The sequence below is a fragment of the Liolophura sinensis genome, chromosome 6 (assembly GCF_032854445.1).
Source record: "Liolophura sinensis isolate JHLJ2023 chromosome 6, CUHK_Ljap_v2, whole genome shotgun sequence".
Classification (NCBI taxonomy): Eukaryota; Metazoa; Mollusca; class Polyplacophora; order Chitonida; family Chitonidae; genus Liolophura; species Liolophura sinensis.
This window is the reverse complement of record NC_088300.1, coordinates 67,498,590-67,524,279: the sequence shown is the minus strand read 5'-3', so window position 1 is coordinate 67,524,279 and position 25,690 is coordinate 67,498,590. Positions and strand designations below refer to the sequence as shown.

General features: G+C 41.1%; 2 protein-coding genes across 2 annotated transcripts; both read right to left on the bottom strand.

Annotated features, from left to right (window-relative positions):
* Positions 1 to 3,820: 3,820 nt before the first annotated feature.
* LOC135467454 (uncharacterized) lies at positions 3,821 to 4,969 on the bottom strand. The gene has a single exon (XM_064745228.1). The coding sequence runs from the start codon at positions 4,967 to 4,969 to the stop codon at positions 3,821 to 3,823; it is 1,149 nt and encodes a 382-aa protein (XP_064601298.1).
* An 86-nt stretch (positions 4,970 to 5,055) lies between these two features.
* Positions 5,056 to 6,157, bottom strand: LOC135467453 (zinc finger MYM-type protein 1-like). Its single transcript, XM_064745227.1, has one exon. The coding sequence runs from the start codon at positions 5,980 to 5,982 to the stop codon at positions 5,056 to 5,058; it is 927 nt and encodes a 308-aa protein (XP_064601297.1). The 5' UTR covers positions 5,983 to 6,157.
* Between the last annotated feature and the right edge of the window lie 19,533 nt (positions 6,158 to 25,690).

The following is a 25,690-nucleotide window of genomic DNA, read 5'->3' as shown; positions in this document are numbered from 1 at the left end:
GATAATACGGTGAAATATGTCCTGTAGTCCGTTTCCCCCATTTAGGGTTTTATTCCGACCGTTCATGTATAAACCTAAAACGTAACAACGGACACACCCACGAGCACCATGACTTAAGTAATGAGATCTGAAAAAGTACATTGATATCAGCTGCAATTTATTAGACGCCACTGGTTTAGAAGTAAGGAGTGAGTGAGTGAGTGTTTGGATTTAACGTCGTACTTAACAATTTTTCAGTCATATGACCACGAAGGAATCCTTAGAGTGCATGTAACGTGCCTCCTTGTTGCAGGACGGACTTCCACCGCTCTTTTATCTAGTGCTGCTTCAATGAGACGACTTAAAGAAGGCAAGTAAGCCATCCCACCCCAGCCATCATACTGATACGGGTCAACCAGTTGTTGCACTATCCACTTAATGCTGAACGCCAAGCAAGGACGTTACAACTTCTTCTTTTATTTGATTTGATTTGATATGTGTTTTACGCCGTACTCAAGAATGTTTCACTCATACGACGGCGACCAGCATTATGGTGGGAGGAAACTGGGCAGAGCCCGGGGGAAACCCATGACCATCTGCAGGTTGCTGACTGACCTTTCCACGTACGGCCGGATTGGAACCCAGCATGAGCTGGACGAACTCACAGTGACTGCATTGGTGAGGGGCTCCTGGGTCATCACGCCGCGCTAGAGCGCTAGAGAGTGCAAACCTTACTGGATCCGTATTTATCAAGCAACTTAAGATTTAAGTTATAAATTGCAAAGTGCTTAAACAGCCACACTCGGAGCAGAAAGAACTCAAATTGTGGTCGGTGCATTGTTCTGCAATAAAGAACAAATTTTACAAATTTTCAAACTGCATAGAGCAAAGCATTTTAATTGTTGCTCCGCTTGAATTGTTGACGCAAGTCTTGTGGCGTTTGTTAAATATGGACCCAAGTGAATCAGCTCGGTACTTGAACTTGGGCAAATATGAACAGTAGCTCAATACGTTCAGTGCATTTATTTATTTTTTTTGATTTGATTTACGAAGTTTTGTGAAAGTAGCACAGCATAGAAGGATAGGCCAACTATACTGTTCGGGTCAGTGTCTACAGTGACAGGGCTGCAGTGTCTTGTGTGGTGTCTTGGTAAGGGCGCGTTCTAGTAAGGCGACACTGTCGTGATATGACAGACATGATACTGCAATTGACCTTAAAACACAAGCGAAGAAACAAGCCAACCCTGCATTCATATGGTCATCTGTTTTATGCTTATTTATCCTATTAACTACACTATAACACAAATGATTTGTACCTACCAGTTCGTCGTTGTTGTAATAGGTCTGTCAGTTCCATATTTTCAATTTTGCTTGATATCTCTGCCAAATATCCACCCATATTTCCACAAGCCTTAAAAGCCATTTTAAAATTCTTTAAATCTGTATTCACTTGAAAACAATAGCCTGATGTCGTCGTTGAGAACCCGTATGGACATGTGATTCCTCTGGCCCCAGGATTCCTCACAACTAGATCGTGAGGGATAGTTATAGTTGATACAGCTGTGCCCCAGGTGGCAGTAACTGTTTCTAAGAATGGGGTCAAGGTGACAGGTGACTCAGTGGAGCGTGAAGTCATTGGTGATATTTCAATGGTAGATGACGTCAATGGTGAGATTTCAGTGGCAGATGACGTCACAGCAGACACTCCTGTCTGATTATACTCTTGCTGTTCTCTTGTACGTAATATCAGAGTTGTCCAATCGGTGTCTACAACAAACACTCCTGTTCCCGCTGATAATTCACAGAAGTTTTTCTTCTTAGAGAAACTGATCACGGAACATCCGTCAGTCAGAGAGCATGCGCTTGCGCACTGTATGCCACTGGGCTTTGAGATCGTTAGGAGATGTAGAGAGAAATGCCCCAGTTCCGATTTTCTTCTGTAAAGTGCCGCGAGAGATAGTCCTGGAATGTTACAAGGCTGTATTAAATTACCGAGAACTTAGACGTCGGTGTAGCGAGGGCAACATGTCGGTATTTTTGCACAAGAACTCATGCATTCTCGCTTCATTTGTTATTCTGGAGAACAGTTAAGCCATTATTCTGTCAATGGTTATGCTGTGGCGCGCCTACTACATATACAAACACCCTCAAAAATTCTGTTAATTTTAACAAAAAGTTTGTTGCCTGAGTGATGCTAGAATGTATTCTGTTATTTCAACAGATTATTCTGTTAAATATAACACACATATTCTATTAATTCAACATCACGATTCTATTAGACTAATAGGATATTCTGATTAAGATGACACAATAATGTGTTATAATAACAGGTTGCATTACGACATCACTCAGACAGCAGACTTTCTGTTAAATTTAACGGATTAATTTGTGTAAACCCTTCTACATGATGTAAGGCCATAGAGTTATTGTATAATAAAATCAAATTGGTGGCTATATAGAAAACGAGCCAGCTATAAAAATAAGTGATAGAAAACCAGCTGTGAGTTCAGCTCAAGGTGACTTCCTCTCCGGTCATGCGTGAGAAGGTCTCTCTGCAGCCTGCGAATGGTCGTCGGTTTTCTCTGGTTTCCCTGCCCGGTTTATATTTCCTCTCACTATAGTGTTGGCCATCGACGTACACGGGAAATGTTCGTGACGACGGCTTACAACACCAATCAAATAAATCAATAAATTAAAAGCATATACAATGACGGAAACTTACCTTGTTGAATTCCTTGAAGAAGAATGTGGAATATCAAACACCACTTCCACATGGTGCTGTATTGCCAGCCGAGTAAGACACTTAAATGACGCTTACATACTGCCACCAGTTTATGAAGGAAATCCCATATCTGCATATCCAGGTTGTCGGCAAACCGACCAATCACATCGACTTTACTATCCAGCCAATCGTGTCGAATGTCACAGGATTTTGCTGGTGACAAACATTTATCGTCTTGATCAACATCCCCGTGGAAGGTAAGTAACGTCACATCATTCTTCCTTCCCTTAGAATGAGCCGTGGTCTAGTTGTTAATTGGCACTTGCCTTTTAGTCGCTCGGACACATGAGGTGTAGGTTCAAACCCGATCTATGCCAGCGAATTTGTTGACCCTTCCACTTTCACTGCTCGAGGCAGGGCCCGCGGATCGATTTGAGAAGTGGGGGGGCTAACTGCAGGCCCGGGACGATTATCCCTGCCCTACAGGCGAGGGTCCAGGGGCCGCCTAGGCCCCGGAAGCTCTGAAACCCTAGATGGCCGGAGACGCGATTTCGGCGATTTACGGCGCTAAAAAGGGAAGGATGAATGAGCGAGAAAAGTGACTTAATTGCAATAACTTGAAACACCAATGGTGTTGTTGGATTTTGAAAACAATTAAGGAACTACAAAATTTCGGATCTTAATCTTTCATTAAGATTGATTAAAACGACTATTACAAACATTAACGTTGGCAGTAACTTGAATATACCGCTGAGACTATATCTCTGTGGTAACAACTCCTGTGGTGGTAACAACAAAGTGGCTAATGTCTCCCCGCCATCATATAGGACAGAAATAGATTGCTGAATACACGGAAACCCTAATTCGACCAAGCAACCATCACAACAAGGTTGTAATGACTAATCGGTATATACGGTAACTTTTTAAACGGCAGTTCTGTATATTCGCTAAATAGAGATTGAAGAATTTCAATGGTAAATATGCAAGTGCTGAGAACAGCTTAGGTGACAAGCATGCTGATATTGTGAGTTTCCTCCAAAACAAGCACCATAACAGCCTAAAACTAGAGTCACAATTCAAAGTCGCCATTCTCATCTGGGTTACGCAGCAGATCTAGGCCTAATGAGCTCTGTCAAAGTCTTCCTTTTTGAAGGTTCCAAAAGTGGCTACTCGATTCTCATTTAAGGAGCTGAACTGATTAGCTACGGATACTAAATCTATGGCATCAGTGCGCTCCTTGTGGACAGTCAGAATTGCCAAATTGTTGAATCGACACTGGTTCATTGACGATCTAAGCCAGCTCTTTAAGCGACGGGCTGTAGAAAAGGATCTTTCACCCACAGCATCGGTGGCTGGATTGACCAAAATGAGTCTCATCAAAACTTCAACTTCTGAAACCAAACATTTATTCCTCAGGCTGAGTTGAATATAAGCTGAGTAGATATCTCGAAAACAGGCGTAAGTCTCATTTGGCAACATTGCCTTGAACAGTGTCAGCTGGGACTCAAATTGGAAGAGGTCAATATCGCCACTATACTCACTCTCAACGAAAGCCAACTCTGCCGCATAGTCCTCTCCGTTTAGGCAATTCATGAGCAGACTCTCCATCTCTGCATAGGCCTTGAACCCTGGCTGCTCAAAGCGGCTTTTGATAGCATTAACAGAGAGGTCAATCGCTTCAAAATATATCCTGCGGTATCGATCTTTGCATGTTCTGGGAAACGTTGCTTCCCCTTCACCAACTTCAAATCTACGTGGGGCCGACCGGTTTCTTGGTAGCGATGGTTTAGCTATTTCGTGCTCAGTAGCTTTGCTGTTGACAACAGCGTAGAATGCACTGAAATTGTCATCAGTTCTCATATTCTGTAGAACACTAGCGACAAGCTCTGCGTTACGCTGACCATCTACTGCCGAGAGTTTGCCCTGCTGCAATGTTTTGGACAAATTGTCAGTATGACTGTATATCCTCTGTCCCAAGTTCAATGCAAAAAAATAATCAAAACTCTCCATTTGAGCCTTCACGCCTATTATTCTGGCTCGCATTTCAGAATCTAGTTTGCCCTCCAAACATTCATCCCATTCTAACTGAAGCGCATCATAGTTTTCTAGGATGCGTTTGTAACTTTCAGCTCGGATTGTCCATCCAGTTGGACACAAAACTTTGAGCCCAGGTGTGTCCAGTTGCATCTCGGCCTTGAGTTGTTCCAGTTTTTCCTGGCGTTTAGGAGAAAGCTTTATTAGTTTACAGATTTCTCTGGTTGTGTCCATGGCATCGCGTAGCAGCTTGCAGCCACTAGTTGTATCCTTTACGGCCAAACTAAGTGCGTGCCCATGACAGTGAGTGAAATGTGCATTCACTGATTGAGCCTTGATTTGAGCAGCCACACCATTTTCCACCCGGCCATAGGTCCCCCAGCATCGTAGCACTGCCCCCTGCAGTTATTGAGAGACAGATCCAGTCTTGTTAAGGTGTCTTTAATAGCGCCGACAATAGTGTCTGCGTTTATGTTAGGGATGTGGTAAAACCCGACAAAGTCTTCATGTGGCTCTAAGGCTTTGTCAATCCACCTCAGACAGACTGTTAATTGCTCCTTGTTTGATATATCTGTGCATTCATCTGAGAGAATAGCGAAAAATCCAGCAGACTTTATCGATGTTGCAATATCTTTCACTATGATGTTGGCCATGATTTTGAGTAACTCATTTTGGATATCATGGGAGGTATATTTGCCAGTTTTTTTTTCTAACCATTTCAAAATAGATGGGTCATCGATTGCCCTGAGTTTCAAAATCTGTATAAAATTGGAGTCTTCGTCTGTGCTGCCTTGCAGTGAAAGCCCCTGTCTCCCCATCAGCCTAAGGTTCTCTAAAATCTTCACTAAAATGGAGCGGTTCCACTTTTTTTCAGCTGCTAGTGCAGTATCCAACCGCTCTCCGATATCTCCACATTGTTGTGGTAACTCAACGCTCTGAACAGCTAGTTTGTGGCACTGGGATTTCTGATGATCACGGAATTTTTCAAGGGCTTTTTTCCAGTTGGAAAATCCATTTATGAGAAATGCCTTCTCGGCATTTTTGGCGTTACCAAGTTTGCGCTGCTCGTCAGCAGTGACACAAGTGTGACATAATACAGTGTCATTATATTCCAGATAATGCAGCCAAGAAAAGGCTTTGAACCACTGAGGTTGAAAAGATCGCTGCTGTTTCCCGAACATCCTGTTTGGGAAATTAAAATTTGACGGCTGGTTAGGCGAAGTAGAGACTGGCTCACGCATAGCCATACCATCCAACGAATGGGGACTATCGGCATTAGGACCAGATTTTTGGGTGGCAGGTGTTGTTTCTGAAAGCTCACCGGCCGTAGTGGACTCGGTCTTCTCCGCAGTTTGCCCGTGTGAGGTACATGGCTGGCTCTCATCATCAGCGAGTGTCGGAATTTCGTCAACACGCTGTGATTTTGAGGCGAAAAAAGAAGCTATATCAGGCTGTAAGCTTCGCTTTTTTTTTTTTTGCTCCTGCGTTTTGTGACATATTTAAATGTTGGTGCGTTTTTGAAAGCGACACTGAGACACTCAGTCTATCTATAGACCTGACATAGACTACGTCAAAGTTGCATGTATGGGTAATACAACCATATAGCTGCCGGAACGCCTCTGAAGTTCACCTTGGCTCAGAACACTTCACTAGGTATTTTTGGGGTTTGACCTGCAGCGCCATCTATACATCCAGGAAAATGCTTATTTGCACAAAAACAGTTCAAACTAGATAAATGGCATCATCAGTGTTACGCTTTCTGTTAAAAGAGCGAGGCCTGCATGTTATGATGCCAACTTTATAGTTTACTTCCGTGAAAACTAAAGCTCAAAAGAGAGATAAAGAGTGATTGGTGTTGTTGTCTTAACGTACCGGTATCGAAATCCGGTACCTCTGCAATCCCACTGTTTATCAGATCGCGACGCAAAGCCTCCGTGGAAAATGGAGTCATGTTAAACGTTACGGTACAGTACTGACTATGTGGCCCTGGCCCCGTAAAATATCAGATGAATAATAATGCCGCAACTAAATTTTAATTTCGTTGAACTTGGAATGTTTGTGGACATTTTTAAAAAACATTTGGTTAGGAAAAAGTGGGGGGGCTTCAGCCCCCCCCCCCCCCCCAGCCCCCCCTGTTCCGCGGCGTCTGCGAGGGGCCTTAATTGGTCGATCACAGCCGTGCGGCTATTTGCGCGGTTTAACGCTCGTTGAAAAGCACTTACAAGTCTTACACAAATATGGTGTGCATATATATTAATTTACAGTTTGGAATGTTCATCAGTTATTTACCAAATGTCGATGGTTTCCCCGGGCTCTCCATTTTCCTTTTCGGCTGCCGTATTTATAAAGAGGCGCGTAACTATTTATTTATTATTTATTTGATTGTTGTTGTGTTTTTTTAATTCAGGAAGATTTCACTTATACGGCGGCGACCAGCCTTGTGGTGAGAAGAAGGCGGGCAGAGCCAGAAGGAAAGCAGTGACCATCTACAGGTTGTTGCCAGTCGCCTAGCTACGTTGTAGGCCTGTCTCCTTAAGCCACATTTGACGTGAGCTGCCATGTAGGCGTGCAGTTGAGACTACTTTCAACGGGTTTGCAAATATTGTCGGTATATATTCTCCTGTACTTTCGTGCGACGGCTGCCATAACACGGTATTAAGTATACCGGACCCACACGTGGTGCTCCAGTGCTTCACGGATTAGATGTACGTACTGTGTGTGCTTTAGTTGGATTACACTGACCTAAAGCCGCGTTCAGACGGCGCAATTTGTCGAATGCTTCAGCCGCATGAAAAAGCGCATGTTGTAATTTCATTACACTAGTCGAATCCGGCAAGTCGACTCGACAATAATTGCACCGTGTGATCGCAGCTTGTGAAATAGACTCGTCCTGTTTTCATTCCACAATTCACAACGATTTGAGAACGTGGCTTTAGACGCGCTTGGGTTTTCGCAGATATCACGGTGACGTCATTTCACTGTATTCGTGCAAAGCTTGCGTAGGGCCAATATACGGAGACGGAAGCACGTGGTCTTCACTTACGACAGCGGTGCCGCATGCAAGATGCTCCGGAGTCGTATATGTGTAAGACCGAACTGCACATACAATTAAGGTGTTAAAACATTTCGTTAGTTATAGGCGTAATTGTCATTAAAACCACTGCTTAATACTTTTGTTTCTTTTCTGTATTGATCCGCGAAAGGTGACTGTAGGGAATAAGTCATCCGTCAGCGTAAGGACTGAAGATGATTGAGTGATTGACTCTAATGGGGAACTGGTTTGGCTCAATCTACCACTTACTCGAGATCATTGGCGTCTAGTGTTCAGAAACCTCCCCTATGTCAACGGAAACCGTTTCACTGGTATCACTTTATATATCATACTGCATTTGACGAAATGTTTCACACATGTTACAATGGAGAATCTTTTTCGGTTTAAGTAATTCGGGCCTATAAGCTGTGCAGCTTATTGTCCATTTCTGGCTTTGCACTGTACCCTACAGAGCAGTGAATTTTAGTCTTTGTTAAGTTCGTTTCTTTTCACTGCCTCGTGGTCTTGACGTATGGGGAGGCTTTAGTATACATGTATTATATAGGTGTTCATTTAAAACAGCTCGCCTAATAAGGTACCGATAAAGTCCACAGCAACATTTAATATCGTAAATTAACAAATCATTTGTGCATCAATTATCTCATCTCATGAAAGACAATAAAAAAATTTACATTTACCCATCTTTGTCGTTACATTCCTTGACTATAGACCTTTCCGGACACTCGGTACTGTCCCCTTTTTGTTACAACATTGTGCGTTCTGCGCATGATCACCTGTTGAACTTCCGCTCAGTTGATCAGATGTTTTTTTTAGATATATTTTCTTTTGCTTCTCTGGGCTGCTTTTTTTCGTTTCTTTTTCTGCTGGGGCCTCCGTGCCTCAGTCGGTTAGCGCGCTAGCGCAGCGTAATGACCCAGGAGTCTTTCACCAATGCTGTCGCTGTGAGTTCAAATCCAGCTCATGCTGGCTTCCTCTCCGGCAGTACGTGGGAAGATCTGCCAGCAACCTGCGGATGGTCGTGGGTTTCCCCTGCCCCAGTTTCCCCTCACCATAATGCTGGTCGCCGTCGTATAGGTGAAATACTCTTAAGTACGGCGTAAAACACCAATCAAATAAATAAATGAATTACGTGTGGACCGCAGGCTATCCAAATGATATGATAAAGAGCATATTAGTCCGGTGGGACTGAAATAAATAAGCTTTCGGTGTCTATGAAAGAAGTATTTTAGGATTGTGCCTTCAAACTGGAATCCGCCTGGCATACAAAATGCAGCTGAGCATTGTTACAGTTGACGTCAGTCCATGTACATGCGTTGGATTAGGAATACGCCAGGTAATTCGCTTCATTTCCGTTACTAGGCCCGCCACTGAACAGCCTGTCAAAATGTCAGAACAATTAGACGCTATAACAGGATGTGTCTGAGTAAGCGTAAGAAAACACGTTTTGAAGGCAAACTAGACTCACCACAAAATAATACCTCAGTGATGATGTAAATTTCCTTTTAGTACAAGGTATGAATAGGATATCCAATTTGTTGTATCTATTTTGGAAATAATATTTATATTGACGTGTTCCAAACCGATAATTTTTCTTTCATGCTACGGTTTTATGTTTCGAGAAAATCCATAAATTTTTGTCGAGTCAAGTAAGTCAAACGCAAAAGACCTAAGAAAACAGGGGAATTTAGAAAACTTCACTGTCCCGGAGATCGAAGCCACACGATTGACAGTCCAGGGGTTGGTGTTCTACTACTCTATCTTTCATTTATATGACGGCGTTTAAGTTCTAGGGGTTGAAGAAACCAGGGGCAACCATCATCTTTCACCGGATACCTGACAACTCCCCTGACTTAAATCGTAGCCGAACCGGCTAGGCCTTAGATTCCAACCTGCTATGCTTTAATGTCCACGGGTCGGTTTACTTATGGCCAGCTGGGGCAAATTCCATAGAGATATTTCTGACTTGAGCCTATATTTGGAATACATGCAATCTTAAAGCTTATTTTTGGGCTTCAGAAAATGAAATTTTCATTCACCTCATCAATGTTATCGTTAGACAAATGTGTCCAATTTTCAAAATCTAGTACCAAGAACTACAAGAACTGAAAGAGTTTTTAAATTTTGACTTAAGCCAGGAACGGGTTTGTGGAATCGAACCCAGACTCCTCTTGTAGGGACTCGCCATCAGGCGTAGGCCTATACCGATGTTACAAACCTTTAAGTTGATTACAGAGGGGACACTTTTGAATATCGACTACCACCTATGAATAATGCTTCAACATTTCCATGTAGAGCTGTTTGTTTGACAAGCACCATTGTTTGACTATACTGAGACGGAAAGGCATTACACTAATGTACGCAATAATTAAGGACTTAGAGCACAGAAAGTAAAACCAGTGCAGCGGCGACAGTGTGAAAACTGGCAAATGGTGCTCCTTGTCAGTTTATCTCAGTCAGGGTTTTATTCTTACTAACTTACTAAAAATTGCAACCATTAACAAAAACACAAATAAAGCATGCATTGTTTTGTTGATAATCTTGATATAATTTCCCTGGAGTTGTGGGGATTGTAACTTCGCAGCTCTTCAAACTCAAACAGTTGGAACATTATGTTTGACAGGTCACGAGCGAAACTACAATGGAATCTATTCTAGCAAGTTCCGATTTCCTTAGATTTTTTATCTTTATATCTTTATTTCAATAGCGTTTTAACGCGAGTATTTCAACAACCCTAAATAACCTAAAATTTTGCTTACACAAGTGCATATTTAGAGGTAGATAAACTACTTGCATTTGTCAAGTAGGATATCATTCCATGTTTCAAGAAAAACCTCATAACACTTTTCTGAACTCAATAGAACTATCAGAATAAGGGAAAATGCGCAAATAAGTCATGGACGAAATCTACGACAGCAATGTTATGGTGGGAGGGAACCGGACAGAGCTTGGGGGAGAAAAGGGATGGTTTCCTTAAACTTTTATTTGATAAAGCTAGGTGAGGTACAAACCGCACGTGATTCAAATTATATTTCTTGATGCAAGAGGATATTAAGTGGTCTCAGGCGCATTAACTCCCCGTAAGTGAACATGTTAAGTTTTTAATGCTGCAACTCGGCCCAAAACATTACCCTCTCATACCCACTCCTGAAGAATTTCGAAATTTTCATCAACAGGACTTGGGGCCTCCGTGGCTCAGTCGGTTAGCCTCTCACCAATGCGGTCGCTGTGAGTTCAAGACCAGCTCATGCTGGCTTCCTCTCCGGCCGTACGTGGGAAGGTCTACCAGCAACCTGCGGATGGTCGTGGATTTCCACCCACCATAATGCTGGCCGCCGTCGTATAAGTGAAATATTCTTGAGTACGGCGTAAAACACCAATCAAAAAAAGAAAAAAAAAAATCAACAGGACTTACACATGCTCAAAGTGTAGACGATTTCTATCACTGGTCCGTTGCTGGGTGAACACAGTTCATTATATTGCATTTGAACCTGGTACATTGGTATTTCGGATCATTATGTCCAAGTTGGACAATTTGACGGCAGTTTTAGACTTAATCAGTTTTTCCACATATTTTTCGAAATGGTTCATTGTTCTGAGCTGAAAGTGGATACCTAGCTTCACCATGACAAGTTAGAGATTCATTTTGAGTGTGTCGCTATTTTGTCCAACGAAGTTATGGCCATGTGTGATCTGTGCAGAACTGGACATGGCTGTTTTTCTGAGGGCTCTAATGGGCAAATCAATTTGACTCTTGAAAGAGCGCGAGGAGTTAAATTAAGAGGAGCGTCAGTGGCGAACACAACATTCATACTCGGCCTTGTAAAAGGAATTTGGGGGCCTCCGTGGCTCAGTCCGTTAAAGCGCTAGCGCAGCGTAGTGACCCAGGAGTCTCTCACCAATGCGGTCGCTGTGAGTTCAAGTCCAGCTCATGCTGGCTTCCTCTCCGGCCGTACGTGGGAAGATCTGCCAGCAACCTGTGGATGGTCGTGGGCTCTGCCCGGTTTCCACCCACCATAATGCTGGCCGCCGTCGTATAAGTGAAATATTCTTGAGTACGGCGTAAAACACCAATCAAAAAAAAAAAAAAAAAAAAAAAGGAATTTGTGGATTCTTCAGCTCTCACTGTTGTAGACATTAATAAGTAGTGGACGACGCTTGTGTGACGGTTGCCCATATGAACGTTCATTGAAAACCATTTGCCTCTCACCAATGTGGTGTGCGTATCTGTCAACTTGTCAGTAACTTACCAAAGGTCGGTGGTTTATTCCGCGCTCTCAGGTTTCTAACACTCGTATAACACAGTCATTGCATAAGTGAACAGTTCTTGAGTATGACTTTAAAGAACAATAAAATAAATAAACAAATTTGAAAAATTATTAATTATAGAATTAGACATAACCACGCTGAAGACGTATTATACCATATGTAAATTTATGATATTAACCATCTTTATTGCCTCACTTGAACACAGTCTTGTACCTGAAAGCCGTTTCGTTATTTACTCGCTAAATATACAAATTTGCAAGAAATGAACACATGTACACAATATTTCTCCATATTTCCACAACATCATAAACCCTTATTCCACAGGTGTGGAAATCTTTTGTACATACGAAGCTGAGCAAACACAGCACGTCTGGAACCCAACATTTGAATAATCCCTCTTAGCAATGACAAGCGAGGCAAGGCACGAGCATACTTCATGTCGCCATTGACTGACCGCGGGCTGTTTGGGGAGAAGTCGTTGTTTTTGATACTAACAGGAACTATTTAACATATGTGCAATCCTTTTGGACACATGCAAAATAGAAAAGTATTTATTCATATTTTCAAAGGAATTGCAAACTTAAAAATTATTCACTAGTCTAGTTTACGTTTACTTGACATTTGCGTAGCAATCGTTGGTGTGATTATTTCGTATACATATATGTAAAACAAAATATGCCTATGTGTAATGTATTGCAATGTGTACATATAAACATATATGTTTGTACATATGTACATTAGAATGGGACATGTGTACAGTTATTTTACACATATGTAGGCCAAAAATCATATAGACAAAACACCGAAAACGGTTTGCTATCCCGACGCATCCTTGTGTACGGCATCATGGGGTCTTATGCCACATACCTCTTCGGGTTTCATCCGTTGCCATGTATTTCACACGACCACCGATTTGCAGATCTGTTATTTTGGATCTTTCTCGCATACCGAGTGCAATTTGTCAGTACAGGGCACTTTTATCCATTCCCACGAATTGTTGTAGGAGTACGCCAAGCAGTCAGCCTCAGCGTCGGGATTGGCAGGGCCCGTGCCGATCCAAGCTGCAGGAAAAATCCGTTAACTTACAACATTGTGGAAATCAAAATTTAGTTATTACTGAAACATAGGCAAGTGGGAAAATTTATGATTCAATATTCGCAGTATGATGATCACATTCTAGACCCTTAATTTACTGTATTATAGAACGAACTCTTTTAGAATGATCCTGATTACTGTACCAAAGCAAATCGACCAGGTATAGATTTGAAAATGACGACATGCTTTGGTTTAGACATAGTGAGTAAGAATTATAGCCTCCGCATGTTTCGGTGCGAGGTAGTTGACAACTGCGAATTTGAAATCACTTTTCCGCTCTTCAAGTCAAAAGATCACAATTCAAAACCCGTGACCATTACTCCACCTGCGGCATGGAATCAACAAATCTGCCAGATACCTCGCCTTCCCAAAAATGTGAATTGGTTGAGCTTACATTTGCTGCACAATAAATATCCTTTATATCCCAGAGATCCACAACTTATATTACCGAGACAGATACCCGATAAAAACTAGACTCCTCGGATATCCGAAATATCCACCTTCCATAAACCAACATTTCCAACAAAAAAAGAAAGAAAATGAAAATTGATTTATTAATCAGACTGTCATTATTATTAAGCATGCAAATGTTTAGACCATATAAAACATATATACAAAGTTTCAGAGAAATTGGTGCAATACTTGACCAGGGTTGCATGGTCAAAATCTCTGTACATGAAAATCCGTTTTTGCACATAGTATCTGAACAAGAGTAATTATGAAAATAATTACAGAATTGTAATTAAACTTCAGCATGCACATGTTTAGATGATAGGAAAGATTATAGAAGCCGATAGAAGACATATCGCTACCTCGCTTCCTCGACGTTTCTAATACAGGGCGAGGCAGCGAGGTAAGGATGTAGCGAAGGGAAGTAACGACGTAGCAATATGAGGCAGTGGGATAGCGATGCGAGACAGCGAGGTACCGAGATTATGTTAACCTCGCTGCCATCCCGCACGGGCCCTACCAATCCCCACGCTGAGGTTGACTGCTTGGCGTGCTTCTTCAGCAGTTCGTGGGGATGGATTTACGTGTTCTGTACTGACAGATTGCACTCGGTATGCGAGATAGATCCAAAATAACAGATCTACAAATAGGTGGGTATGTGAAAGACATGGCAATGGATGAAACCCGAAGAGGAAGGTGGTATAAGACCCCATGATGCCGTACACAGGGATGCGTCGGCATTGCAAACCGTTATTTTTCGGTATTCGGTATTTTTTCTATAATTATAGGCCTACATATGTGTAAAATAACTGTACACATATCCCTTTCTATTGTACGTATGAACAAACATATATGTTTATATGTACACATGTGCAATACATTTACACATAGGTATATTTTGTTTTACATATATGTATACAAAATAATCACACCAACGATTACTACGTAAATGTCAAGTAAACTAGACACGTGAATAATTTTTAATTCCTTTGAAAATATGAATAAATACTTTTCTATTTTACATGTGTTTATATGTACACAGGTGCAAAACATTTAATTTTAAGCATAATCTCGTCTTCTCATCGTCAGAATCGGAAGCTAGCTTAATTGTTACATACTGCCTCACTTTCTCTCAACCCTCTTCTGAGGAATTTGCCAATTTTATTTGTTTGTTTCTGGTAGTCAGTTTTTCCATTAAAATTCATCAGCGTAATCAGTTTTACCGTATCTCAGGCCCCATTGTACGGTCGCTAGCTGTTCTATGACTTCGCTATCAAAGTCAAATTGATGTCTATTTCCATCCATGTTCCCTCTCTTTTTGGGATTTCTGGACTTTTGTACGAATTCTTCACCCAGACGCGCTATCTTAGCGTCAACCGCCGTCTCTATATCCTGTTCAGAAGAATCAACCTTCCTTATAATTTCAACTAACTTCTTGTTTACGGATTGCCCTTCTGAATCGCTCATACTAAGTTTTAGTGGTTTACAATTGCTAAAATAGGTAGGCGGCGAAGAAAGGCGTTTACAACGGCTCGGAACACGGAGGAGATTGAGAGAATTCTGATAGAGTGAGTGCTTGGGGTTTAACGTTGTACTTAACAGTTTTTCAGTCATATGACGACGAAGAAATCCTTAGAGTGCATGTGATGTTCCTCCTTGCAGGACGGATTTCCACTGCTCTTTTATCTAGTGCTGCTTCAATGAGACGCCTTACCGAAGGCAAGTAAGTCGCCCCATTCAAGCCATTATACTGATACGGGTCAACCAGTTGCACTATCCACTTCATGCTGAACGCCAAGCAAGGACGTAACAACTTCCGCTTTTACGGTCTTAAGGTGACTCGACCCAGGATTGACCCTGGATCTACCGCTCCCGAAGCGGACCGGACGAGATCGAATGTTCTCTCCATTCCACTGTATTTATACAGGTTTCTAGTACAAAAATCCTGTGCAACACCTTCACCCAAAGCTCTCCCCACGCCATGGGGTCACACACAACTTCACCCTTACTTGATTATTCCGTGTCATGGAGAAATCAATTTACCTTTTAATTTGCCCCTCTCAAACAAAGGAAATTTCACTGGACAATGATGGAAGGAAAAACGGTCATTATATATACCCAACAAAACTCCTGTCCCAGCTCTGCACCTCCACCACCCAACCAACCCTCCCATAGCTTCCATTAATTCACATCTCAGCCAAGCAAAAGTACTGACATAGCTGGGACTATCAAGTAATAGATCCAGGGCCTGGCAATGAGAGTGTGTTGATTTCAACCGGCATCACATGCGGCCAGGTGTACCAGGAACCCAATTTACACGCGGTGTATGCCTCAGCCTGACACTAAAGTGGTTATAATAATAACTACTCCCAACCTCGCAACCTCGCTACCTTGCTGCCTCGCTGCCTCGCTGCCTCACTGCCCCGCTATTAATCTCGCTACCTCGCTAATTCGCTACCTTATTATCTCGCTGCCTCGCCCTGTATTAGAAACTTCGATGTACCGAGGTAGCGCGATCGGCTTCCGTAGAAGATGTATGCTAAGTTTCATGGAAATAGGTTGAGTGGTTTAGGAAGAGTTGATTGGACAAAATCTGAATACATTATACATGGAAAGTCCTAAATGGGGGTAATTACCAAAATACTTACCTGATTGCCATTAAACTTAAGCATGTCCAAGTTCAGATGATAGCCAAGAAGCAAGTTTCATCAAAATCGGTGAAGGAGTTTGGGAGGAGATGCAAGGACAAATTGACGGCTACCGACAGACAGCCATACAGACAGACGGTCAGATAAGGTGATTCTACTACAAACCCACGAACCCTACCCCCACCCCCACCCCCACGCCACCTCCCCATCCCACTCTTCCACTTCCTTCAACTTTGTTGAGGGGAATATAATAGCTGATACGAAATATGAAGACTCACAGAACGGTTCACCGGTTACCCATTTCCATGTTCTTTCCATTTCTAAACCCGTTGCACCAATCAGTACGTTCGTTGCCAAGGAACCTGAACAAAAAATCAAACTCAGCTTTACATGAATATTGCGGAGAATTTTTAGCATCAAGCATTTGACTTAATCATTCATCATTTATAGAAATGACAGCAAAACTATCCCAAGAATTATGTTAATTCCTTAAATTACTCATAAGCTTTGTCAAAATTTTGGATTTTGGTCAAAATAACAACTGTAAGTTCTAAATAAATTCAAGGTAAAGTCCAAACGAATAATCCCAAAATTTCTATCAAAATGTAATTATATGTCGACACACATTTAACAGGGCTTGTAGGTATAACTAGTGAAATAAAAGTTAGGTCAAAATCATATATTGTTCCTTGTTCTGACCTAAAGCAATATAAGGAAATAATCTTTATTAATAAATTAGGCGTCAATGCATGAATATATATGGAGTATACGTTTTTGTTTCGGAAAGAACAGCGTTTTGGAGTAATTCTAGATCATTTAAGTTAAATAAATTGCATCTAAAATCTCCGCATTTTTTTACCCAATTGTGCTCAAGCCACGTTTTTTTTTAAGTATATGCTTGAACAGACAGAATAGAACCCCGACTGATGTAAATCGACAAGATGCAGGACTTCACCGGTAGTACGTGTGGCCATTTGTGGGACAAATTATCACACTGTTTGTCGCTGCTCTGGTTTTAATCTCTGTGCTGTGGTCTTTTATAATTGAAAATGAACGACAGAATTACGTGTATACTCACCCGTTGCGTGAAGCATTGCTATAACCTCGTGATTTTCAACTTCGTTTGATATGGTTGCTAAGTGACCACCATGCCTATTGCATGATGACGTAGCCTTGGTCATCTCACGATATGCGTCTGAGACATGAAAACACGAGCCTGATGGTGTTGCCATGAAAACACTAGGGTTAGGACATTCAGTCCCATTACCCACAGTAGTGGGTGGGGGTTCCGTGAAAGAGTTGGTGAAAACAGAAGCAGTTGTGTCTGAAGTTGTCGTTGCCATGTCACCAGCTTGTGACGTCACTGCATCCGCAGTTGTCATGGAAATATCCCTATGATCTGGCGTCAGTTTGGTTGTACCTGTGGCAGATGACGTCACCGTGATGTCAGTGCTATATGACGCCTTGACAGTTTCAGGATTAGGACTTTCCACTCCATTAATTACGGCGCTTCCACTGGGATTTGAACCTACAGCAGTGCTAATGAAATCAGAAAAAGTTGTATATGAAGACTCAGTCACAAGGTCAGGCGGTTGTGACGTCACGACTTCTGGCGTTGCTTTTGTTGTACCTGTGGCATATGACGTCATGACAGATGTGTTGACCTGGCCATTGAGTCCATGTTCCTGTGCACGTAATACCAGTGTTGTCCAGGCAGAGTCTGCAACATATTCTCCTATTCCTCTCGATAATTTGCACAGCTTTTGGTTCCTTGAGTAACTGATCACAGAACACCCGTGAATTAAAGAACACGCGCTTGCGCACTGTATTCCGCTGGGTTTTGTAACCACGGGTAGATGTACAGCAAAATATCCCAGTTCCGGTTTACTTTCGTAATATGCGTTGTAGGCATTTCCTGAAAGACGTACATCAAGTGCATGCAGTAAGGAAAGTTTGAAAAAGTGATATGATTGTGTTACTTTGTTCTATTACTTTGTATACGTGTATAAAATTTGTATCTTATGTTCCGCAATAAATGACCTCACTAATCTTAGCCTGTAATTTGTTGTAAAAGCAACGGTTTGTTCCGCTTGTATTTTGGAACGTCATGAGGTCAAGGCAGCACTAGTTCATTCATCTGACCATCAAAGAGAGATAACGATAATCCCATACAACGTTACATTAGATAACCGTATTTTACATTTGTATTAAAATTGCTCACTGAACTATCTTCACAAAGTACACCTTCATGTCTTATATAATAATAGGGGGCGCCTGTTGAAAATATTTTTTGCGAAACTGAAAGCGTTGCATTTCACCATTTAAAGTGGGATTGAGCCTAGAGATTAAATACTGCTTTTAGCATTCTGTCTTATGTCAAGGTTGTCTCTTTGTTGTACGTATGTCTTCATGTGGAGATGTCTAAAATTGTTCTGACTCACTCATTTTCCATTCCACAGACATTAGACATGACACCTTGCGCCATCTGGGTATATAATGACACGCAGAGCCGACCAGAACTTAGACTCTTATTTTGACCTAACTCAAAAATTTTCAGTCAAATTCTTGGCGGTCAGCTGTGTTTTTATATAATATATTTCTTGTACAGCGGTATTGTAAAGCACTGCGCACTTCTTTTCGCTGACTGGCTGGTGAACCTGTCCGGTGAGCATGTTGATCATGTCGACACATGGCCTATTCCAAATGTGTATAGCACATTATAGAATGGTGACATGTTTTTACATATGTAATAATACAAATTTCTGATCTTAAAATTTAAAGGCTAAGAAAACTCACCATATTGCGATGCATGTAAGAGTAAAATCTCCAACACAACACACATTCTTCTCCACATTTTACCAGCTATATTGGCACCCTTGACCAATCTGTCTTGTCAGTCAGCACGAATTTAATTCTCGGTTTCTCAGATAATTCCCTTGTCGGTTAAACCATTTATTTGTTCTCCAGTGACCAGCGACGCTGTCACATATCTTTGCCTTATAATCTTTAATCCATATTGATCGAGGTTTTTATCAGGTTTGGGTGACCAATAGTCCCTGGATGCTGTCAGGTTCAAGTACATATACATATATTTGACTCAGTATGTCAGGTTTTAAGTACATTAAGAAAGATTTCACGCAGCAAAGCTTTCATCGAAATACCTAAACCATTTGAACATGTATAACAGAATTACAAACATTAGATATGTCTAATAAATGGATTCAACAGACAAGAAGATTAAACTAAATCCTGTCTGTATGGAAGACAATGTATCCATTTCACCATTTGCTGACGCGGCGTCTGACAAGGTCAGTGTATACATAACAAGAGGGCGATACAACTATTTTGTAGCCATTCTACAACTCAGTATTGATCTCACACAGCGGGATAGATCACTCGGGGTAAGATTTTTTTTTACAAATTTTTGCCTAGTCAGAAAATAATAAACTCAAGATTTATCTGACATTCCTACTTACTCATCTTGTCAGGTTCGGTAGGTTCAACTTCCCAGCCGCCTTTAACAAAACATAGCAGACAAGAAGCAAGTCGCTTTTTCATTGGTCCAAAGCATATCGGAGGTCGATATAACAAACCTATCCCTTTTACAGCTCCTTAAAAGAGGAGAAAACATAAAATTTACATAAAGTTTTGATGGAAGAGTGCGAAAATTTAGTCGTAAATGTGGACTTCAGTAATTGTTCAGATTTATTTTAGAGGAGAAAAAAACACTTCAAAATATTTTTTGAATGGTGTGTATTTGGGACCACCTTTTGGTATACATAGTCTTTGTGTAATAATGTTATTAATGAGGATGTAACACTTGTTTAATGAATATATTTGGACTAGAATTTGGTCTTTTCAGCTAACAAATGTGTTCAACTGGGATTTTGATCATATTTATATATTTATATTTTTAATATATTCAGAAATATTATCATAATTCAGATTAATTACATGTGTTTGAATATAAACCACAAATTTATTTTTAAACAAATTTCTTAGACATGCATCACATCCTTATTTGGAACATTATTATGCAGCGACGATAAATACCAAAATGTGGTCCAAAATACCCACCGTACAAAAATAATTTCAAATCGCCCTTTCTCCTGGAAAAAAAAGCAAAACAAAGAAATAGTAAAGAGCATATTTGCAAATAAGTTTTGGCGCTCTTTCGTCTGATTTTGGCATCATTTTGATGTTTTCTTCTCTTTTAACATATATCATATAACATACATATAACATATCATCATGAAAGGTAAATCTTTCTCCTATCACTCGATATAGGCCTATGTATGATATTCAAAAGTGTCGCATATAAACATGTACTCCTTTAAAACTGGTATCTGACTGGTTGTTAGTTTTTGTAATATGGAGTTAACTGTTGCTCTGTTGCTCAGCACACATGGGTTATATCTATCATCAAAACGAGATTATAATCGCTCTAATGCACACTCACGTCAGAACGGGATTCAGTTGGAGCTAAAAGCTTTATTGTTATGATTTTAATGCATAGTATTTCCATCTCAGCTATCACGACATCATCGACGTAATTTCCAACAGCTTATATATACCCTGAAAAAAACATCGCTAAAAGTCATTTGTTCCAATCGATCAGTGTGTCGCTCCTTATTGTGTTACCTTTCAGCATACAAAGTTGTTATTTCATTAGAAATCTTTCTCGGAATCTCCTCGATGTTTCAGTGAACTGTACATTGACAGGCTCAGGACATCGATCGATAGATAATCAGTAATCAGTAATTTTTGTTTTAACCATTTCATTTTATTGAGCTCTCGTTTACAGAAGTCGATTCCTCTGTGCTTGCCATACAGACTGTCAGAATTGCGGCAAAACTCACATGATTAATAAACCCCAACAAATTTCATAGATTTGACTCGTACATAATCTCTTATTAAGCCCAGCCAAGTATTTTCTGCATTGAGCTTATAATGAAGGATCGTCTGGTTTTCGGATAAATTGCCCTTGCCAGACGTTATCTTCGTTATGTCAAGTCTATAGGCAACAATCCCAAACCTTGAAGTTCTATGAGTGAATGAGTGCTTGGGGTTTAACGTCGTACTTTCATATGACATGCACTTAAGAGTGCATGTAATGTGCCTCTTTGTTGCAGGATGGATTGCCACCGATCTTTTATCTAGTGCTGCTTACCGATGGCAAGCAAGCCACCCCGCCCGAGCCATTATACTGATACGGGTCAACTATCCCCTTCATGTTGAACGCTTAGCGAGGAAGTTACGTCTTCCTCTGTTAAGGTCTTAGGTGTTCCCGGACCCAAAATTGACCCTGATATGAGATATCTGTAAGTCTTTCCCTGAGACAACATCCGTAATGGGATGGCAGAACATAACGTCCAGCAAAAGTCAAAGCCTACACAAATACTCCTCACTTCAGAGGACAGCCAAATAGAAAGCGAGCGACTTCTTTAAAACTGAACCAGATAAACCCAATAACCAGTATAACCAGTAACCATTGGATAGCTCAGCTGGAAACAAATGAATACCAAGCTATAATAACCGCAGGCCAACCCTCTGTAGTGCAATCTGGAGCAATCATTGCGCTGTACTTTCTTGAACAACGAAAGAAATATATTTTCTGTGCTGCTGTTGTTTCCTATTTCAGCTGTTGTTGAATGCTACCTGATGCATTTGTTGTTCAGTTTTCCTTTATAACCACTGATCGATGGAGCAACTTTTGAGTATCGTACTGACGCCATGGAAACCATGGCGTGACCTTCATGACAACATGTATGGAATTCATATAGCATTCAACAGGTTACATTGTTCACCTAGATTGGTTGTCTCGTTATAGAGACATGTACAGTTACGATTTATAATTGTGTGACAGGTAAGTAATCCCATTCAGTTGAATGTTAAGATTGGGTACCACCAGGCTTGGTGCCACTAGCTGTTCATCACCCGAATCGTCCGTCGGGAATATCCTGATCTCCGGTGTAAACATATATTCTGGAGAGTCACCGGTCGAATCACAACTGATTTTCTTCGGTGCCGGCACATCTTCGTCTTTAGTCGGTTGTTTCTGTCGAATGACGACTTCCGTCTGCGATGGCGCTCTGTTCTCCGTGTAACGAACTGTTCTGCGCATATATCGTATCTCAAACTGAAGCAAGTGCTTTTTCATTTCCGCAAACCCAGAGTCATCCAAATACAAAAAATCTTTCTTTGCTCCTGTCTGTTTGTCCGGTTGCGTTTGTGTGTTGCTGTCTACTTCTATTATTTCTTGAGCTTCCTGTTCTGCGGCATTCTCTTCGGGAACACGGGCTAGCGGAGTCTTCTGAGTGTGGTCGGGTCTGTCTGACCCAAACCTTTTCACCTTGATGGACCCTCTTGCCAGTTTCCTGGAAGCAGGCATTCCTATACGGATTATAATTGCGTTACGATGGTGTCAAAAAGTCCCCTATGTTGCGATTCATTTGCTTCAATCTCGCAAACATCTTACAAGGTCATGTTCTCTAAAAGCAGCGTATCCCAGCTTTCCTGTGGTAACACTACATTAAGCTTAACATTGAAATCTTCCTGGGGTTTCAGTCTTCTTCAATGTTCACCTTGCAAGGAAATACGTTTACTTTTTGGAGAATCTTTCCTACACATTTCCTATCCAATCCCACCAATACGTTTTCCTTCCTGGGCAAATTTCACCAGTACGTTTACCCTTGTAGATAATCTCGCCAATACCTTTACGTTTGTCGAGGGTATTGCTTTGTTGTCGCGTCTTGATAATCTGAACCGTGTATTCCTGTCTTCTTCACTTTCGGTTCCCTCTTTGACACGATGTTCTTAATGTCATGTCATCAAGCCACATTTTGCTGTTTTCAATGCAGACGCCTGTAAATGTCTCTGCACAGACCTGATGTTATTCCAGTTCGTGGTTACTTCGTATACAAAAACAGTATCAATGTTCCAGCCAGAAAGAGGCCTTAAGCTGCATCACATTATTTGTCTCCGTATCTATTTTCATCGTCTGCTTATCGTACCCATGCATAAAGTGCCTTATACCTCGAAAATCAAGTTAGTTTTGTGGTGGTCCTTGAGTTGTCTGTGTTGCTTTAACTTCAACGAAACCAGGTTTAAACTGGCCCCGTCCCCGTGGACCACATGACTACAGAGAACGCCCAACAATCACAGTTTGACAATTAACTAACTGCGTCTGGTATAGAACTGGTGGTATGGATAGCACCGAAGTTTTGTTTTTTTGTTCGGATCAACAAGGGCAACGTGCCTTTGTGATTCGCCAGAAAAGACTTGAGCTTTCTTGGTGACAGTGGACATTCGACACGCCCCAAAAGGGAACACATGGACAAACACAGACAATACTCTGTTGTCCCCCACCGAGGAAAGCCATTTTGACACCTTAATATCAATACTATAGACAGGAAAGCTAACGAAACTTAACTGTGTGTATAGCATCAGTTCCAAGTGACTGATCGGAGTCAATAGTAATGCCTTTTATATTGGTTTATCGGATATATCGTTGGTCGAAATGATCCACAGAATACATGGACGGGTGTGTATTCCTTGCACGCTTAGCAGTATATGCCATTTAATAAAGTTCACTCCTGTACGCTACGTAAATTAAAACATGCGCTATTCCCTTCTACGCCTTTCTTGGCATTTCCTCCAAATAAACGTTGCCAGGCGGACCACATTAAGTTTTTTCTTCGAAGGGTGAAGAGTTGAGGTGAAACCTCGATTAATTGCTTGATTGGTGTTTAATGCTCTGCTCAAGAATTTTTCACTTGTATGACTGCGACCAGGTTATGGGAAATGGACACACCTCTTGATTTAAGACCGAGGGTGGGGGATAAGAATAAGATTAGTTGATGTTTTACTCAATAATCAAAAAGTTTCTCTTATACAACTATAGCTTTATATCGACGGAGAAACCAAATGGATGTATATACCACTGAACAACCCGTTCGTATCGAAACCGTTATACACCAAACAACCAGTTTCCCCTTTTACTCCTGCAACACAGAAGTAAAGTCTACATATACACTTCCGGCTTTATCAGTAAATAACTGAAGGACATTTGGCAATTTTCGATAAATGAGGCAACCTCATAGCATTTTCGTTATTGATAATTGGTCGTATAGTAAGGAAGGCAGAGACCTGACTGGTGAGCCAGGACACAAAAGAGTCAGCATATAGATAGAATCACTTGGATATCATATCGACGCTCTTCTGCTTGAAGAAAATTTTTACGCCTACCATATGTTTTGCATCTCGTTAAAAAATTTGTGATTTGAATTTTTAAATAAATCAATTCGTACGGAAATCTATTCAAGTTAAGTAGCTGAACAGGCGTCTGAGACGTGGCGATAGATTAATCTCCCATGGTCTCGATTGACGATACTATAATGCCGCTCAGACCCTTTTAATGACGTGTATAGCAATAATTCATGGATTGATATTTACAGAATCATTTAAGAAATCTTTACAACCGTTTTGTTTTATTCCTCTTTTAAGATTTACGGACAATGTGCAAAATAATATGTTCGTCAGTATGTTATTTCATGACTTAACTATTGATGTTATAAGCGCTTCGGTGGTCTAATGGATCAAACTTGATCTCATGGACTCGTTCTGCCACAAGAAGACATTGCATTATGTATCCGTTGTATATGTTGAGTACTTAAGATATTATTTTGAAGACAGGCGATTGCTCTCTAAAAACGACTGTGTACAGATTTGCACATCCACAATGGCAGATGTGCAAATCTTACAGCCTATACCCCAGCGCATGTCACGGTGGGTATCATTTGTGTAGTGAGAATTCATTGCATAATTGTATGAACATTTAATCCCAGCATTACATTTAGTCTTATCTTAAAGTTTCGGTTGGTATTTTTTAAAGAAGAAACGTAAATTGTATTAAGATTTAAGCCTGATTTTTGATACACCTTTGAACTCTCACATATGTACTGATATCTAAAATTAATAATATTAGCGGGTGACCGTGATCGCCCCTGAGATTGATTTTGTGCCTCATGACAACATGAAGTGTTGGTTAGCCCTGGATGTTAGAGGTCCAAGCCCCATAAAAGAAAGCTTATAAAGCTGTTTCCGCTGCTTACATCAAAGCGTCAGGTGGATGGCATTGTGTAAGGGGTTATGTCACGGTGATTCCTGGTCTAGGAACATTGCCAATGATAAATGACCATGCACGCTTGACCTGTTAAAACGGTATACGAACTAACTATATGGCTGGTGGACAAACACTTACATATAACCACTTACATACAGGCCTTAAAGATCATGACCGGCAGGTCAGTTGCCACGTGGGTGATTTTGTAGGTGGTTATAGAGGAGAATTTATTGAAGTGTATAAGCTACTTATAGCATTGGGTACTAACTTATTGCATTAGGTATTAAACAAGGGCTTTGGGGGCCAAGAAACGCATACTC